Source organism: Dromaius novaehollandiae, chromosome 5 (assembly GCF_036370855.1).
Source record: "Dromaius novaehollandiae isolate bDroNov1 chromosome 5, bDroNov1.hap1, whole genome shotgun sequence".
NCBI classification, from domain to species: Eukaryota; Metazoa; Chordata; class Aves; order Casuariiformes; family Dromaiidae; genus Dromaius; species Dromaius novaehollandiae.
Window position 1 is genome coordinate 30,032,114 of NC_088102.1, and position 20,655 is coordinate 30,052,768.

The window sequence follows — 20,655 nt, forward strand, 5'->3', positions numbered from 1 at the left end:
ACGATGGGCTGATGTGACTATTTTTTCACTTTGCTCAGCTGCAACCAGAACAGGATGCATGACTGCAGGTTTATCTTGCTGTGCCTCACAAAAAAAATGGGAAGCAAACATGCTGCTAACTCAGATGTGTTTGGTGAATAAATTCACTGGGGTCTGCACAGAGACCAGACACTCTGGCAATGGCTTCCACACACCTAAATAGATGGAATCTAGACATCATCAAATAGTAAGAATATCGGGTGCTGAGCTAAAGACAGTGATATTACTCTGGCAGCAACTGTTATGCATTAGGACAGAAAAACAAAAATTAGGCATGTGTTAAAAACAAAATTCATGTTCATTTCTTTCCTAGTATGAAGAAAAAATGTTCTCTTTACATGCTTCATTTTTTCCAAGTTCTTATCTCCTGTTTCCTCTTCTTGCTTTATCACTACCAACTCCAGCCAAAAGGACATAAGGATGGCAGTCTCCAAGGCAGAAATCTTTGCTGGCCCATAATATGGACAGATAGGATGACTGTACAACCGGTCACACCAATACCTTTTCAATACTTTGAAAACAAGATTCACCAGACCGTCATGAGGAAGCCAGGCGGGCTTGGTTTAAGAATTAGCTAAACACCACACATTTTATCATCCTAATTTAGAATCAATCTTGGTTTTTAGTGACGATAATAAACTTGTACAAACATGAGATTCATTTGTATATTTTAGCATTTTATTTCAGTCACAGAATGCAAAACCTGACATAGGAATCAGTTTGATTTTTTTTGGTGATTGAAGATATTAAGCACTACAAGAGCATTGAAATTTCGATCTGATTAGGATAAAAATTCCTCAGGATCAAAACACTTCTTTTTTTCCCCCTACAGTTTTACTAATTGTGTGCTACTTGACATTGCGGAGTTATTCCACAGCATGATAGCAAAATATGTGAAGTGTATTTTACTGTTAGAAATTATCAACTCATTCTATTTGTTTTTCATCTGTTTGAGGTTATTAAGAGAATGAAAAATTATAACTGATGTGCATAAGTTAAAAGGTTTAGTTCAACTACAGCTGGTAGGCTAAACCACCAAGCAATACTTTGTGTATCAATAGGAATTTTCTACTGAACATACATAAAAGAAATCATGAATATATAACTGATTTAAAAGCAGACTGAGGGGTAATATTCCTTGAAAAATATGGGTGCGATGAAAAAGGTGAATGTGGAATAGTTTATTTTTGGAAAGACTGGATTATTCTAACCACTGGAAACCAGATAAAGTAGATCAGAGGGAATGCTACCAAACATACTCATCAGAGACCTTTGCTTTATGGGAAATGAACTGCCCTGGCTCAGTTCTTGAGGAACTGTATTTCTTATAGCTGTAAATCAAATCCTGAAGAAATAGGATGGTGTTGTCTAAGCAATAGCTGAGGACAAGTATCTTTTTTGTCAGTGTCAGGTTTCTGAATTTAGACCTCAATTAGGATTCCAAAATGAAAAAACACATATTATATATACCAATATATATTTGTGACAGTGCTCTTACAAGCAATATATTCATTTTCAAATGGTGGCACATTGTTCTATATTTGTCCAAAACTATATTTGTGGCTTTCTTCAAAGGTCTTGACTTTAATACATCCTGGCCACTTCCTTAATGACCTCCATTGAACAGTAATACCAAGTACTTGATGTCACTGTTCAATGGGGATCATTAATTTTTTTCAATTAAATGGAAGACAAATACTCCTACAGCATATGACACCCATTCATTCTTAGCAAGTAATCTACTTCTTAAATCAGGAAGGGATGTTACAACCACCCGTATGAGGGGGTGGCACAGAGTGGCAACCAAAGAGAAGCCCCTATACACACTGAAGCACTGTACTCTAAAGAGCAGTGAGTGTCAATCATCCTTGCTGTTCCAGCTTGTACAGAGCTCTGTGGTCAGTGCTAAGACCTCACAGACCAGTAATTTCATTAATTTGCTTGATTACTGGTATTGAATTGACACAGAATTTTTCCTGCTAACTTTAAGACCGGGGGTATTTCCTTGCCTTTGGAACAAAGGCAGTTCTGTCCCTTGAGGGACTCGGGGCTTGGTGGAAGCATATTAACTTCCTCTGCTTGACTTGCAGTTTAGCCTTGCAATGCTTCTACGCAGGGGTAAGGATAAACAGGGGATTCTACCACCTGCCCTTTTCTTACAAGTGGTAAATTAGAAGTGGGTGCATGAGGGGGTCTTCTTGAGGTGTTAGTTCTAGACACATAACAACTGTGCAGTGTAAAACGTGCCACTTCTACTCTCTCATGCCACATACCCTAGTGAAGCCTGTTACACAGGTTGGGATCAGTGACTGTATCTGAGCCAGGTTACAGCTAGACCTGTGGTTTTTGAGGGCTCAGACTGAAACACAAGTTGACCGCACCTTAGCCAGTTGCTGTATGTCAACTGAGCCACAATGCTGGACTGTGAACAGGCTGTTAGCTATAACCTCTGTGAGAGAGATTTGATTTATGAGATGTAATATCTGCCAGGGTTTCTACCAGCAATTTATTCAACAAATACAGAAAAGGTAAACAAATGGGAAGTTTCCTAAACTTCTGAAATCGTGAAGCGTTATAAGATGAGAAATGCATTAATAGGGCAGAATTGTAACACCAAACAACTGGCTGAGGGATTTATTAAAAAAACATGATCACTCAAACCTTGAATGAAACAAGATAGAAACAATATCCCTAATCTTTTTATTTCTGCTTGAAAAGGCTGATACTTCAGTAAGTTGTGGGATCACTACCATGTATTATTGTTTGAAAATCAATGCAGGCATATGCAGGGCTGAGTATAAATATTATTTTTTTACTCTACAAGGGCATCAAGCTCTAACAGACATGAATCTCTAAGTACAAATTTTGACTCTACTGAACCTAGTGGAATTTTTGCTGTTTACTTCATTGGGGTCAGGATTTTAGTCTGTATAAAGTTGCTCTTTTAGGGCATAATTCCCATGTCCACTGAGGCCAAAGAAAGCTTTTCCATTGACTGTAACTGACCTTTCATTAGGAAAGCAGTTCCCTTACAAAGACTGTCACTGCTATAGTCCTGGAGACCTTCTTCACTATTTTGCTTACTATGGCCACATTTCTGAAATTGCTTTTGTCTTCTTTTATCTGAGATAGCGTTAACAAGGCCTGTTTTTCAGAGTTTCTAATGGGCTACTATGATCTGCAGCCATCAGCAGCCCTCTTGATTTTTCTGTAAGATTTTGTGCAATGTTTTCTTCTCTGCTTGTTTTTTTCCTCTTTGATGTCTATGAATAACCTGGCTGAGAAGGCAGGATGTCCTGGTCTTGTTCCTCTTTTCCCCCAATATGTTGTTAGTGAATAGGCAGAATAGTGGTTTTATTTTTGTTTCTTTTTACCCTCAGATCTACCATTGCAATTTGGAATTCTTCTTGTTTTAATCTTTAAAAATTATTTTCTCTTCTATAAAATCAATTAAGATTTTTAGACACATTCTGCAGTCCTCTATCAAACCCATCCTTTTGAGTTTGCTGCTTTCTCAAGTTTGCTTCTGCTTTGTCGCAAGACTTTCCAACCATCACTTTGGCTTCCAGCTCCTCTTCAAAACACTGCTTTTATCTATTGTATTCTCAAGTAATCATACCCTATGTAGTACTAGCAAATCTCCTCCATTATTTATTTTGGGGAACTGCAGTACTGCTGGGTTTTACCTTCTACAGACATTGTCTGTAAGTTCTTGAATTTTGGCTCTAATGTAATTTTCACTAAACAAGAGGATTTTCTCATTCTAGCTTGGTCTGAACTTGATTATCTGGGATGGACAAGTAGCTATGATGTATTTGTGGGAAGTTGTGCCTTTTTTCCCCTTGGCACTTCTACAATGTTTTCCTCTAAATGCTAGAAAAATTGAGTGTGTCTCTGTGCAAAGATATGAGCCACTTCAGCTCCTGCAAGAGTTATAACAGGCAGGTATACTTCTGAGCTATGCCTTTCTGGAATTACATATTTGTTTAGACCATTTTCTTTTCTGCTATTACTAACTGAAAATATCCTACTACCATCACTTGTCCAGTATTTCCAGCTCCAATTTAAACTTGAAGATCTTTCATCCAGAGCTTGAGTTTGAACAATAGGAAAAGATAAATGCAAAGTCCTGCACCTGTGATGGACTAAATCCCTGCAATGGTACAGACTGGGGACTGGGACTGGGTAACAGCTTTGCTGAAAAGCTCATAGGGCTCCTGGCGGGCCATAGGCTAAACGTGAATCAGCAGCGTGCCCTGGCAGTGATGAAGGAGAACAGTATACTGGACTGTACAAAAAAGAGGATAGCCAGTAGGTTAAAAGAAGTCATTATTGCCCTTCATTCAGCACTCTTTAGAGCACATCTGAAATACTGTGTCCAGTTTTGGGCTCTTCAGTACAAGAAAGATTTTGACAAACTTGAGCAAGCTCAGCAGAAGGCCACCAAGATGGTGAGGGGACTGGAGAACTTGCCCTGTGAGGAGAGGCTAGGGGAACCATTCTTCATCAGCCTGGAGAAGAGACAGCTTCAGTGGGACCTAACAGCAGCCTGTCCATACCTACAAGGAGGTTCCTAAGAGGATGGAATCAAGCTCTTTACTGAGCTGCACGGCAGGAGGATGAGAGGTAACGGTCATGAATCAAAACGGAAATACCAACTGGATAGAAGGAAAAAATTCACTATGAGGAGAACTAAGTTCCTATTAAGGATAATTGGAATGGGTTGCTCAGTGAAGTTATGGAACATCTGACCTTGGAGGTTTTCAAGGCCCAACTGGAGAAAGCCCCAGACAATTGCTTTGAATTCAGTGTTGACCCTGCTTTGAGCATGAGGTTGGACTAGATGACCCCCTAGAGTCCTCTTCAATCTGAATGATTCTATGAACATCTTGTTCTTATAATCCAAGAAAACAACTATATGTAAAATACCTAAAACCGACCTAATCTATTTGAAAATTGGGCCTAGCATAATAGAAGTAAAAATAATTATATTATAGCCCCACAGCCAAGTTTGGAAACTCATTGTGCTGGATGCTGATAAACATAACTCCTTGTGCTTAAAAATCTTGCAATCCAATTAACTAAAATGGACATACAGTGAGAGAGGAACTAGTTATAGTGTGGTGAAGAGATTTTCTAGAAGTTGATTTTGTCTCCCGGGTCTGCTAAGTCCTAGTCCAATGCTCATCCACTGGCCTACACTGCTGCTCACACTATCTGCATAGGTCTCTAGGTTTCCTGAAGATGAATGTTTCATAAAGCATATTCTATTTCAGAGAGAAGTGGTCATTGAGAAGATTAAGGTCTTTTTCAAATGGGATGTTCATCTCTGCCAGGTGGTACGTTTAGACTGTGAGTCATAAATATCTTTTATTTCCTTGGTCAGATAGTGCAGTGGAAGTGCAACTTGTCTTATTTGACTTCCAGTTTCAAGAGCACCAAGTAATTTGCTGAATTTGTTCATTTGTTTCTGAGCAAATGACATATCCTCCTGGGTATTAAATGCCGGAAATGTAAATGATGCAAAATGACTTTGTTTATCATTTTGGATAATTGATTTTTTTTTCCAGAAATGTATCCAACTTGACCTTCTTTTGACAAATGCAGTTTACATTCTAGAGACTTCAGGGACAATTTTTTTAAAGCATTACTTTGAAGCTAACATCAAAGATGGCTGCCATATATTATCATAGAAGTGGTCCCTGTTCTCCAGCTTTCCAATTGCAGTTATCCTCCTATCTTCCCTTGCAGATCAAGCAACGTATTTTTGGACCAAAGATTTGTATTGCCTTCCATTATAGTCATATGGTCTTATAAAAGCTAATTAAAGGTGTCTGAATTTGAGTTGCCACTATCAGTAAATATTAGCAGGCCGTGGTGCTGGGATTCTTAGTATTCCATAATGTGGCATTATGAAGACACAAGGCGGGTAGAGCTATTCAAATCTGGGACCTTGAATCTGAGATGCAGCTTGCAGATAGTCTTGTACATTGAGAAAAACACAAGTCGATCATAAATGCAATGTCAATCACTAAAACTTCCAAAGAAATATCTGGCTTCACTGCAAGTGCAGATAAATTAGAGGTTATGGGCCTGATTCTCTTTTTGTACCAGGATAAATCAGGAGCTCCATCACTGAAGTAAACAGATATCAGCAAGAAAAGAATTAGGCCCTATGGCTTTTAATAATAAGAGTACAAAGAATTCAATTACAATGAATCAAGCTGAATCTCCCTTCCCTCATACATGCATGCACAGATACATGCACGAGCTCTCTGGTAGGATTCGTCTCATTACATTTTTGTACAACTTCCATTGTCCTCATCCTAATAAGATCCTCCCTGTGTGCAAATAATTGGCACTTAGAAGCTACAGGGATGTGGGCTATATAGGTGATAATACACTGGGTGGTTAAAACACTGGCAGAGCTGTAGCTCCGTTGTGTCTGGAACAACCTAGTGAAGTCCCAAATAGGTTGCAGTTTCTGGCCTCCCTGTTATAACTCAGAAAAGGAAAAAGGAAGAGAGGAGTTCATTTTCTGTGCTAGGAAGCTAGTTTCTCACCCAAGCAATACCTCTTTGAAGGAGTAAATTAATGCATAGCACATATAACTGAACAGCAGCTGGAGACTACTGAAATACAAATCTAATTTTTTATTTCTACATATAGGAACAATCTTATATGTCTATACAAAGAAGTTATATTTGAGCCAGCCTCTATGGAATCCTACGACCAAAAAAGCAGGTGCAAGATGAAGATCCACAATTGTGAAATATAAATATTAGTTCAGGAGCAATCAGATGTTGTACCAGATGATTTTGACGAAAATGGAGGTACTTACAGTCCAAGTGACTATGTCTGATGCCTTCCACATCTTCAGCATGAATGAAGTGGTAACATCTCTTTCCTACGATATCTACAGGGGTCAGATCCATGTAATCACTAATCCTAAAAAGGAAAAAAAAATACAGCCTATAATTTAAGAAGGAAAATAATACAGGAACTGTCAAATGACTCAGAAACCGAAATCTGCAAAAACATTTTTCACTGCTGTAGTAATTCTGTGAAGACTCCACTACTTTTTTTGAATGGAATATCTGTACAAAGAAGATACAGTCTCTAAAAGAAAACTGTTTTTAAAGAAACCTTGAAATCATTTAATACATATTCCTCCCACAGAATAACACCAAGACAATGCAATTCCATGAAATTACAAAGCCTCAGCAACAATCTAAAATCCTCATTAAAAGACCAAGATGATTCAAGGTTATATAATAAAGTAAAAAACGTTATGTTTATACCAAACGATTAGAGACACCTTTCATTTCAACAGATTGGTCTCCTATTGGGTATATTCATGAAAAAGCTCTTCAACCATTTTTTTGGCACAAAGTCCTAACCAGTATTTCAAGGGATATAATTTAAATGCTGAGACATACAGATGCCTCAGGGTGTTATCTTTTTCAGTCTAATTCACTTGGGAGATCAGCTCTCACTTCGGGCCCTTTCAACTGGGACTTTGTGGTTTAGTGTACATAGAAACTTTAAAATCTATTCTGAAGATCTTTGTGTGTATGCATACATATGTGTGCGTGTGTCTGCATGCACGTGCAGACTCCTGACATTGACTGCGAAGATGTCAATGTCCTTAAATGCAGTACTAAAAATAACAAAAAAAAAAAAAAAAAAAGAAAAATGCCTTGCTTACACAAGCATTGCAAGCCTTTGAAAGTATGCCTGTTTTCTAGAAATAGAATAATATTTAGGATTTTAAATACACTACAATAAGTGGAGTTTGCAATCATAAGATATAATTGCCATCTTCCATTTCCAGTGTTGTGTGAAACACCAAACATCTTTATGCAGCCAGGTAGCTGAAGCAACTGGAGCATGATCCAGAGCACAGGCCTATGGCTAGGCTCAAGCAGGAACTGGACTGTGCATGTCAGAGGGGCTCCCTTGTGGCAGATGCTGCAAACACTGATTCTGAGGCACTGACTGAGGCAGAATGCTGTTTGCCTGGGTGTATGAGAGAGAAAGGGCATATAGATCAGAAAGGCTGAAGAAGGAGAAAGAAAGTACTGAACAGTGCCACAGCAGCACTGATGGTCTGTCCCAATAAAACACACACACACAGAGGGCACAAACAGCGATTAGGTGTTCTCTAAATAAAGCCTAGAGCTGAGCGCTAGCACCGGCTGTCGGTGTGCAGTCCCCCTCCCACCTTCCCTGTGGTGAGGATGTGTGCCCATTCTTTGGAAATACACAGGATTACAGCAACAACATAGTGTACTCTGCCATTAATTTCTTTCCTTAAGGAAAAAAAAAATTTGCAGGATGCAGATAACTGCTCAGGTCAAAAAGCGTTAACAATAGCATTTCTATCCTTAAATGTTCTTTTCTCTGTAAGTAAACACCCGTGCATTTACATTTATATGGAGAAGCACTATAGAGTGCTCAGAGTGGCCCATAATGTTCAGTAATAGTAATGAATGGACCTGCATAAAATGTCTCCAAATCACACAGCTGAAACTACAAGCAAGAGAGCTTATTTTGAAATCCAGAGAGTCTTTGCTATGAAGTCTGCAGGGTCACGACAGCAAGGGACACAATAATCTCTGCCAGTTAGCCGGCATTTCTGACTGCTCGGAGCAGTTGGTTTGGCTAAAAGGCCGTTTCCAGACCTGCTGTCCCGGCTGGCTGGGGCTGGAGCACCGTTAGGGGACAGGTGCTGACTGCTCCTTCTAACCCAAGTGCTATGACCTTTGTGCTTTTACCAGCCACTCGGGTGTGTCCTCTGCACTGGCTCACTAGTTCAGATCCCCACTGAATATGTGGGGAGCCAAAGCTGGGTTTTGTAATTGTTTTTCCTCACTGTAGGAGGATTTCCAGAGCACGGCCTAGGGCACGGTTATGCGTGCTTGTACAGTGTGCAGTTTTTGAACAGCTCTTACATCATGAGAAACCACAGTGCTCATTTACACTTTGCCCACATCAACTCTGTATTTTTCTATTCCCATTTTTCTGGAAACAGTGGTGGCCAGCAACTCCAAAATCTGTAGGGGCGGAACGATTAAGGCCAGTGTTTGAATTTATTTTGGACAATGGGAAGAGAGGAATTTTTTTGCTCAAGAAAACTGCTATTCTGTTCCCACTCTAAGGATCACTTGCATCTGTACTGATTTTAAACCTAGTTGAGTCTCTAATAAGATTGTAGCCAAAGTCATATTGGCAAAAACATGCTATTTTCCTTAGAATTGTCATGACATCTTTGAGTGATGTAAAAAAATGATCAAAAGAAGAAGTATCCTTGTGGCCTAAGGATTTAGTATTTCAGTGAAATATCTGAGTAATTTCAGCTACAATATGTTAGTTGGGTTTAGGAGTACAGCTCTAACATGATGACAGATCCATTTACCACAATAAAAAACTCTACAAAATACAAAATTTATGTAGCAATTCTTATGATATATATAACAGAATTCCTGACATTTACTGATTAACTTTTATACTTCTGTGTTTGGAAAGAGATGTTTGGGCCCAAATCCACAGAAACACTTAAACATGTAAAGCAGATTTTAGAGCTCAAGTCCAGAAGTGCAGTCTGCAAAATGCACACCTTCTCCCCAGAAAGTGTGCAAAGCTTCAGGGATCTGACCCATGACCAAATTAAGACATTTTCATTAATCTCCATGTGCCAGCTGAGCCATGTTACCTTTCAATATCAGGCTGTGAGCAGATGTCACATCACTTGCCTTGCATTTGCCATAGGTGAAAAGCATGCATGTGGTCAGTTACCATAGTTCAGTTGACACACAACCTTCACGTGATCCAGGTTCTGCCTGTAAAGCCTTGAAAGGTCTCTTTCTACATACACACAGAATTGTCATCTTCTTTTTCAGGAATTAGTGTCTAGGGAAGTTTAAGCCAGGCAGGGGTTTATGAGCTTTGCCTCCTTTCATCAACCTCCTCACGAAGCAGGTGGACTCAGACTTACAAGCAAAAATTGTCAGATCCTGTTTAGCACAAGCCAGAACAGTGTTGCCACACTTTCATAATGGAGCATGTTGAAGGATATATACCTTTCAAACAACTGCCTAGTTGTAGCACTTAACCAGATGGGAGACACCCATGTCTAATCCATACCACAAACTGCATTTGAAATGCGTATATCCTACCTTTTTGGAGATGACACTGTCCACCAGGATAAAGACAAGTCTGTAATGATGGTAGTGGGGCTCTCTCTATCCCTCCTGCAGAGTTACTTCACTTGGTGCACAGCAAATTAGGTGCTGCGAAATGGATAAACTGGAAGCTTTGCCCAGTGACAAGAAACCTTCCCAGGGAGAAGGGAGTCTGAGATCAAAAGGTTCCTGCTTGCTGGACTGCATGTTACCTCTTATACTAAACTAAGTATATAAACAGTACATGGAGCAGGAGTTTAAGGTTAATATTACAAAAAAGCTGTTCAAACAGATACATGAAGGACACAGAGTTTTTTAAATAAAAAAATGGAAGAAGAAACATAAAGATTATGAAGAGAAAAGGTATGAGTGATGATCAAGCACTGGCATCAAAGCAATGCAAGCAATGACACCAAAACCAGAATCAAAAGAAATGACACCAAACAGGACACTCATGCTTATATGAAAGATACCAACGATGGAAAATAAATAATCTGCAATGGGAAAAGAAAGAAAGTTTATAATGTTTCTTAGAGCATTAGTTATAAGACAGATCTTGCGATTCCCAACTGCTCTGACAGAATAAACCAACAGGTTGACAGGTAGGAAATCAGTTCTACTTAATACACAGGCCTGATCCTGTAAAACTTATGTTTTAGGGTTATCTTTGAGAAGATCAGTGTTGCCACTGACTTACAGGACTGTTAATATAACTGAAACCTACAGGAAGGTATATGGTACAGTGCTTTTTTGAATTAGAACCAAATTGCTCAGGCTTGAAGCCCTCTACACAAGACTCTTTCTACTTATCTTAAGGAACTACTGGTGATCACTGTTATGGCCAACAGGATTACTGATATGGGCAGCTCCACAGATTCTAAACCCCTTGCATATGGAAAATGCCATGGTCACTGGGTTATTTCCTTTCTGGTACACATTAGCAGATACGGCTGTAGTAGCCCATACTAAACTGGGCTACAAGCACTTTCCAGGTGGTCTCCAATCACTAATAGTTGACACTGAAGCCTGACACTGTCCTCTAGCAGTAGTCTCTTTATTTTGGTTTTAGTTCTTTTATCTCAGTCTAAGATGAATTGTCCTGTGGAGGAGCCTATCTCACTCCACTGACTGATACAGAAACTCTAGACAATCTTAGACTAGATGGTGAAGTTTAGATGAAATGAATCCCACACTTGGAAAGCAGGCATGGATTTTAGGCATCAACATTTTAAATCTCCATTTAATAGTCTAAGAATAAAATGTTAATTGTTAGAAATAGCCAATGCATTAGCTAACTGATCTTGCCTCCCAAAGTAAAACTAACCGTTCACTAGTTTCTGCTCTGAGTCCAGGATTCTGCTGCAAACCTTTGCATTCAGAGGAAAGTAACAAGATGCACCCAAAGACTCGAGTAATGTCACTCCTGCTCCCTGCTGCTGCAAGCAGGCAGCCACTTGGAAAACTAGGAGTACTATTGATTTTATTCCTGCTGATCCAGTGGTCCACTGTGAGCATTCATTTCAGTTAAGTAGCAATGCTTCTGTTCCATACTCCCTGCGGCTGCCAGCAACTCCCCATTGCTCCATAAATAGTGCTTACAGCTTCCCCAGCATGCATCCATTTTTCTCTGTTTTCATCAGTGCTGCATTTGTTTTCCTGTTGCACCACAGAGAATTTCCCTTTCTCCATGGGTCAGGAGCCAAGCTTGTATACCCACGAAAGGATACTTATGCTCCCTTCCTACAGCCTCAAAAGAGAGATCCCAACTTTCCCCTGACTCAGAGAATTGCCTCAGCAAATGTTCAGGTAATTAATCCAACAGCTTCACATTGGCTGTTCAGTCACATCCTTCCCTTCTTCTGTTCTTTGCATGCCTCCAGCTCTAATAGCCATATTCTGCTTTGTACCTCCTATGAAAACTAAGCCCTATCAATCTATCTCTATTTTCCACCAGTGGAAACCCCACTGCCTCAGTGAGCTACCATGTGCCTCCCAATCACAGCAGAAGTGTTTCTGCTACGTGGAATTCCTCTTATAATTTATTTTTAACACTTCCACAGTGACTTAAAATGAAGCTGTTGCAACATAAAATCAAGTACCATCATAGGCATTCTACTCCAGCATACAAGATAAAATTAATTACAAACAGGGAAAAGTAACATTAGAATGTTGCCTTTATCGTAACTAATGAAAAACATTAGTAAACTCAACACAAAGCACTTTCTTGCATAAATCAGCTAGCTTACCATAGTTTACAACTGGCTATCAGCTCTTCCTATGTGATTACCAATCAGTGCTCCATGTCTGATGCATCTTAGGTTTTTCAGTGATGCCTCTCTCAGGCATTTGAAAGTTTTATTGCCACATAAAAGTACAGGGAAGGTTTGAGAAAAAGGTTTAATTAAAAAAAAACAATTTAGGACTCATAAAAATGCCAAATTGATGGCAGAGAAAGCATAAATCTTTCTAATATAGCCCAACAAATTCATATCATACTTGACCTGATGGAATAGTTCATTTTTCATATTCATTTGATTCTTGGATTTTTTGTTGAGGCTGCCAAAGGTAACAATAAGTGGGGGTGATTTTTTTAAAAGATAACCTATTCCTTAGGAACTGGATGGATACCAGCAACTCATTTTACAGAGGCCAGTGAAGAGCTCTGCAATGGCAATGACCTTCCATTACTACCAAAGCAGGTCACAGTCAAATCAAAGACTAAGGCCCAAGGTTCCATCTATGTTCTACTCCTAAGCCCCTGAATCTCTCACTAACTGTGCTATGTTATACATGATCTAGAAACTAGTTTGATAGAGTCACGGACAAAAAGTGAGTCTAAACTTTAATACCATTATCAAATCTCTTTGTAACCTTGTGCAAATTACTTTCTATGGCTCAGTTTTTCCAACCAGAAAATGGGAATAATATCTTCTCTGTTTATAAAATGCTTTATAGCTTAGATTAAATGCTCTTTTTAATAACCAAATAATAATATTATTAATATTTATGGGAGTTTAGCAACATGGCAGTAAAGATAATTTTGCAATTGAAACCTAAGATTATTTTAAGTGGTTTAAGGCCCTGATTCAAAAAAGCGCTTGAGTTTATCCTTCTCCATGTATGATATGCCATGGCTGCTGTCACATGAAAAGATTGCATTAGTCATGTTCGTTGTTCCACTTTTTGATGACAGGTCCTCTTGACAAAATCTCTTTTGGAAGGCATTACCACCTCTCTTCCTTTCCAACTTTCCCCCATACCTCAGGCTCCTGTCAGCAGACCTAAAGTTCTTTATAAATTACATTCTTCCCAAATCTTCACTTCTTCCTTCACTTTGCGTCGGATACTTGCTCCCTAGGATTTTTTTTTGTAGTTGTCAGGTCCCGGAGGGCACAAACAGGCCCCACTGCCCACCTCTAAGGGGCCTCCCTTCACCCTGCCCAGGCTCAGGACCCCACCTGAGCCCAGTCTGGGGCCATCAGTCGATGCCGCAGCGGTGCCAGTCTCCAGCCCCACCATGGCCCCCTGCCCCTTCCTGGCAACGGCCCCCCCAACCCTGACTGTGATCCATGGGTCTGGCCTGGCCTCAGCGTGTCCCTGTGGTTGTGCCTGGTGCCCAGGGCTGGAGCTGCCCCCGGCTGCCCTGCTCCCTCGTGGGTGGTGGGACAGGCCTTGGCTGCGAGGCCTGGCCCTGCTGCCATGGGGAGCTCTCGCCAATACCAGCCCTCGTCCCTTAGGAAGCAGCTGGCTATCACTGCTCCACGACAGTAGTTCACATTAAATCCTAATATGTTCTGTTTCCTATCTAATACCTTTCTAAATCACTTGTCCTTATCACATCCATCACAGCTGCCACTCAAACAGCTTCTCATCATCTACTCCCATTTCACTCCTGTCTTTCCCAGTAGGCCCTTGACCAATTTTATTCTTATTTTTCCCATCTCTTACTGCAACAGATCCCACCTGTCTAGCCTACTATCTAGGCCATCTGTGCTACCATTCCATTAAACACTAAACATGGTGTCTTCTGCAAATCAGTTCAAAAATGGAAAACTTTAAAACTTCAAATAATAAGGAGAAAGTAAGGATTTTAGTTACAATAGTAAGCATAAAGATAGCCCTACAGGTCAGACCAATGGTCTATCTAGTCCTTTATCTCTCCTCTGACAGGGACCAGCAGTCAGTGTTGATTCTAAAAAGCAAGGAAAACTTGGAGAGATCCTTCCTGGTCTACCTTCCCTATTTCAGCAAGATGTCATGTAAATTGTATTTTTTAAATTTGTATTTATCCTTTCAGAATGTAATGATACTGAAGATGATGATGACAAGAGTGAATTCAGTGCTCTCATACAGCATCAGACTGACATTACAGGAATCACACATCCCAACACTTTCTACCCAGCCCATGGAACACAGAATACACACAGCTAAAAGAAACAAAAAATGAGCTAAAAACTGTACCTATTTTCACAGTAAATGATATTGAGGTCCATATTCACTCGAGTGACAAACATGTGGCAGTCAATCCTGACTTCATTGATCGTAGGAGGTGGCAAAGCATGCGCAACAACAACAAGTCCCATTATCTGGCTTGGTACTGTCCGTCCATGGGACAGTGACACTCTCAGACGCAACCGGCCTGTTATATGAATCACCTGGAAAATAAAAACAATAAAAGAAACCCCAGTGAATTCTGGATACAACCGTGACATCATTTTCTTTTAAAGGATAGCATTATTACTCCTTGTAGTACAATTTCTGGCTGTGTTAAGTGGTCTAAGTAACTGCCAGCATTAGTGTTAAACTTAATATTGGCTGTCAACAGGTTCTGTATGTCCTCATGGCAAAAAAGAAAAGAACATAACGGACAAATGTTTTATATTTCTCAAATAAACACTCAGAACTCCTGTGCTACTGATTTGTGTTGTGGTCATTATTACAGAAAGAAACAAACTTTAAAAAAAAACCAACAAAAGAAGAGACAGAGGGGGAGAACTAAAACAATGAAGGTAGAACAGGAGCACTAATTCGATAACATTGGGAGATTAAATATGAGGCAAAAAGATCAGCAGTTTAGAGACTTTTCCAGAAAGGATTTAATGGAATTGCTAGTCATCTACATCATACAGACACTACTGACAGCCTTGGATTACATCTTTGTGGCTGGCAATTGAAGAAGCAGGAGCCTACAAGTGATCAATGAGCTCAGCTGCAGGATGGTCTTCCTGCATGCACAGCAAGCTGTTTAAGTGCTGGTAGACAAGCAGTGTCTTTGCTTAATGCACTAACACTTGTGAAGAACTTTGGAGGCTGACAGTTTCTTTCCCTATTCATAAGATAATCACCAGTCAGAGGATGCATAGGAGATCCAATTGCACCACCGGAGAGTGAAACTCTAAGAATGCTGCCTGAAATGGAATAATTTGAAACTCTGTGAAAAGAATAACCCACTACTTCCAGTTTCACTCCATCAGGATTTCTATTACGGAACAACAAAGGAGTTGGTTTTTTCAATGAAAGAATATAAATATAGCACCAATGCCAGATACTGAACTGGCAATAAAAACTGCAGTCTGGTACTCATGAATAAAAGGCATTAGAACTGGCAGTACACACTCTCCCAGATTTTTTACCCTCAGAGTGTGTTCCAACATCAACATGAAGAGAAGGCTCCAGGACAAAGAGATCACTTCTGTGGGATTCACGATGCTCCCAGATTTTCTACTCAGAGGTCAGTGGAGATGCTGGTCAGTACCAAGTGCACTGGAGGAGGTGACAGAGATGTGATGCAGTTACGCATCCAGTGATATTTGTCTCACAAAGACAGTAGCCCTTCAGTCACTTCTGATCTGAGGCTGATTGTTAATAGAAAGTGAGAAAGAAGAAACTCTGTCTTTCATTAACAAGACTGCAAACCACAAAGTGCATCCAAATTCAAATCTAATTCATGCTATCAGATCTGTGATCTAAGCCTTGAAGTTTTTTTTTTTTCTCCAACCTAATCATTAAAATATCTTGTTGCTATTTTACATTTGGATTCCAGCCAGCGTGGTGAACCTGAAAGAGGAAAGTGATTATCTGCTATGTTTGTCCATTTCAGTTGCAGATTTCTGACCACCCACATTTGAAGTAATTATTGCCTAAACTCACACTTAATACACCATCCAAGGGCAAACTATTCTATGAATATTTGAAGAAGTTCCTAAAGGCAAGGATGCAAAAACACCATTTCAAACATACTTTTTAATTTTTTTTCCCCAAGACCTCATTAACTAATGAAGAAATAGCTAAAAGAAAAAGGAATAACTTCACAGGAGGGGCAGTAATAGTATATTTTCTTCCTTCTAGCTAGGCTTACATATACATATGCTTTTTATCATTATCTGTCTCATTTTATCATACAGCTTTAGCTTACTGCAAAAACACAAATCTGTAAATGCTTAGAAAAATGCTGATGGATAACTAGCAATAATGTGAAAAAATAATCTTATGCTGAAAGTGCTATGCAAAAGTGTTGTTCTGTTGTTTTTTTTAAAAGACTCATGCTAATATGTTTGAAGTTGGCATTATCACTTGGGGGAATTTTTAAGATATATCATACTTAAAAACCATTTATCCTTGTATATTTTTGAACCCTCAATGTTATTTGAAGCAAAATATCAGCTTGATTTGTTTCTGAACAACTGTCTATTCAGTTAGCACCTTACTTCTTTCTGATTCCTCGGTGGTAGTACACCTCAGAGGTAGTATTACCTAAGAGATGGCACCAAACGTACTAGACCCACCATATTTTAGTACTGTTGAATTTCAAGCAAGTTTGCTTCCAGATTGAAATTCTTTAGCTTGTTCCTAGTTTTATTATGGATTAAAACATGTTCTAAATCTCTATGTGAATTCAAATTTTAGGGGTCAGCTCTCAATCGCATTTTGATTCTGGGTACACTGGGAAATACGCCCATCAGTTCCAGTGCGTGTGCATCGCTAAAGAAACACTTCCATGCTTCAAATCCCTTTCTATGACAACATTAGTGAAACCCACTGAGTGGGAAATCTAATCGGTAGTAAAAAACCAATTCTATCTGTCCTGACCTTGTCTACATTGTGAATATTGCTACTTTTAACACCGGTTCATTTGAACCGGGATTAGGGGTGATAGGAATTATAGGGTCAATTATCTCCGGTAGCTAAAATTAATCTTTTTATAATTCAATCCCACAGCACTAGTCCATCACATCCTAAAGCAGTATTATGACTTTAATGAAGCTAAATTGTAAGAATAAAATGTTTTATGAAGGACAATACTTGGGTTCAGAGATAAATATTTGACAAATATTAGCTAGGAAAATTCCAAAAATCAAAAGTAAATTCAGTTCTTCTGTGCAATTTTCATTATAAATGCTTTCTTCTGAGAAGTGTGCAACAGTCCAAATCCATCTTTTAATTATAACTGACTTCTAATAAAGCTATATGAATAGATTGGCACATTTGGAAGATAGGTATACTGTGTTCTGCTCATTATAAAAAGGTTGTGTGTGTGGTATACTCTTGAGATATAGGGTTCAGCAGAAGCTTTGTACGTCAGGAGCTGTACAAATTTCCACAGCATTTCTCAGTGCACCTCCTAAATGAACAGGGTGCACTGAAAATAGTGGCAAGACTCCTTTTGCATTTTAATGGAGCTAAACTGGGTTAATAGTTCAGAGATTTTTTGGCTTACAAACTACTGGCAGATGTCGCAAATTGTTTGATGATTTCATGATATAGAAGCAGGGGGAAATGTTATGATCATGACAACCTTTGTGACATGATTCGGATCAGGATTTGACATAGACCATTCCAACCTGTACTATTGCTTATAGCATCACCTAGTTGTATAATATTTGTACTTGGGTAGATTGGTGGGTGAACCAAAAAGCATTCCAAAACAATAAAACGGTTAACACTGTGATATGAGTATAAGACATACACTGCTGTAAAGATGTCGAGCTGAAGCAAAACAAATACTATTAAAATCTTCTGTACTGTTTAATTGCTTTGTTAAAAATTCTAAATCAACTCTGCCTGACACTTCAATATTGGAAAAAATCATTATTTTGCTTTTATTTTTAGCTGATTAAAAAAAGGATTTGCAAAATATTGTAAGTACATGTAAACACAGTTTATGGTGAGTGTGGGAGTGTTAACAAGCCACATTGCTTGGACAAAATATAATTCTTTTCTCTGCCATATGCTCTCTTTAGTCATCTGTTAGTGATAAGCACATAGATGGGCTTTACTAATGTCTATTCATTATAAAAAAAGCACATCACAAAGACCTTGATAAAATCTTCCCTCTGCCAATACTTAAGGAAAGGAAAGCCCAGCAATTGAAAAACACATCTGGAACCTGTTTATCATCCTTTAAAGCTAAATCTCACCTCTAGAGATGGAAGTATTTTCTTTATCAAAAGACATCTGTAAATATTACGTCTATTATTTTTCACATATATGTGATGTAAAAATAAGGACGTTATTACCAGGGGCAATAAAAACCTGCAGGCATGAAAAATCTGTGAATTTCACCTTTCAGATGTCTCTGAGTTTCTTCAAAACTTAAAATTCCATTAGAAAGAAATTTCTAGACTATTTTTTTGTTTTTCCTCTATAAATCGCTATGCCAACATCTTATGGGACTAAAATCACAGCACTGGCAGAAGTGCTCCCTCCCTCCACTTTGTTTCTCTTAATGATGTAATAAATCCAAAGTCTTTAAATTATTGCTTAGACATAAATTTTGTCATGTATGAAAGCATCCCAATGTAATTTGTGTGCCTAGATATGTATTGAGATGTCTTATGAACAACTCACACATACATTTATCCTCCATTGCAGAAACAACTGTTTCCACATGGATTTATACATTTGTTTTGGTCTCTCAAAGGTGCTATTTTACCCTTCCAAAGTCAACACCTACCTCTTTAAAAGGCACTTAATCCGATCTGCCAGAAGTATCTGAGGAAATATTTTACAATTTGTTGCCATCCTCTCACATTTTTCTTATAAACAGTTGTGCATGTATTCACACACAGATACCTGGACACATGAACATGCATCTCAAAACCAGCCTATGAACCTAGAGAGATGCATCTGTTTTAACACTGCACAAGGTAAATGGGTTCCAACATGGTTTCAAGTGACTTCTAAGCTAAGGACGGACATTTGGAAATAGGCTTTCCTCTGGATTTTTGAAGGAAAACAGAGCCCACAATAGTATTTGGAGTTCACATAATGATATTCCTAGAAGTCTCCTTTTCTGACATCAAAATATATCCATGCCTATCAACTGAAACTTCAGTATAGGCTTCTTTATCTACCGCAGTTCTGATTTTCTCCCTATATGCCATAGTAGTCACCAGAATGTTTCTATCTGCAGATATTATCTCTTGGTCAGAAGCCATTTACTTCTGAGGTCCCACTGCCTCATCTTTAGTGAGACCAGAAGCTTGCTCTCCCAGTCTTTGGGAAAGCTTTAGTAAAATAAGTAACTTGCCTACCCTATAATTCAGCAGCAGTTGCGATCAAAGAGGTCCAGTAACGTCTTACATTTCCAGTTCCAGTAATACCTGTGTGTCCCATTCTCAGACCAACTGGATTTCTATAAACACTACACTGTTCCTAACAGGAGCCCCCACAGAATATGACATTTAGGTGTTGAAAAGGAGTAAGCTGCTACAGCTGCAATATGTTGGATTATCCACATGTGCAGCAAATCTGATGTGTCCCAGTTGCATCCAACGCACTGTGCACACAGAGATCAACTCTACGTCAGATGTACAATTAGTTTACACACAGGACACGCTTCTAGTGCAAGTCATGTGAAGTAGCTTGCACAGGCCTAGTGGTCTTTCTCAGGGATTTCTGCATGTCTGGAAACCTGATCAATCATCCCTCAGATAAATAAGCTGTGAAATGTAGAGTTTGCAGATATATACTTCTGTTGTATCCATGTTATATTCACTGTCTTTTCCTCTGATAACCATCTTACCATTGTTCCCCTTGTTAACCTCACCCATCTCCAACTTCATAAGTATCACCTACCTTTTCGCTCAGAGAGCATAACAGAATAACATACCCACTTACATTCAGAGTAGCTGTTCTCAACTCATATTTACTTCAGAAGTTTGGTGCTTCAATTTTTGACTTGGAGAAGTGCTTGTATGCCCAAAAGTTTGTTTTTTTCTAACTATAGTAGTTCATCTAATACAAGATACTGCTTATACACAGAAATCTTGTCCTATTCTATCAAGTGTATAAAGGAAACTACTGGTTAGTTTAGGTGTCAGTGGGTCATTCTGAAACACCATGCTTAAAAACAAGAGGCTAGGCAGTAATCTCTGAATCTTAAGGCACAGCTTTGTACATAAAGCATGGTCAGTCTTAATGTGTTTCAGTT

General features: G+C 39.0%; 1 protein-coding gene across 4 annotated transcripts in view; it reads right to left on the reverse strand.

Annotated features, from left to right (window-relative positions):
* The window catches only part of NPAS3 (neuronal PAS domain protein 3), a 631,291-nt gene that overhangs the window by 21,033 nt on the left and 589,603 nt on the right, over nucleotides 1-20,655 (reverse strand). For all 4 annotated transcript variants that reach the window (XM_064512370.1, XM_064512369.1, XM_064512372.1 and 1 more), the window contains 2 exons: nucleotides 14,685-14,878; nucleotides 6,881-6,987 (listed from right to left, as the gene is read on the reverse strand). In XM_064512370.1, the coding sequence (XP_064368440.1) occupies nucleotides 6,881-6,987; nucleotides 14,685-14,878 (301 nt within the window). The remainder of the gene's footprint in view (nucleotides 1-6,880; nucleotides 6,988-14,684; nucleotides 14,879-20,655) is intronic.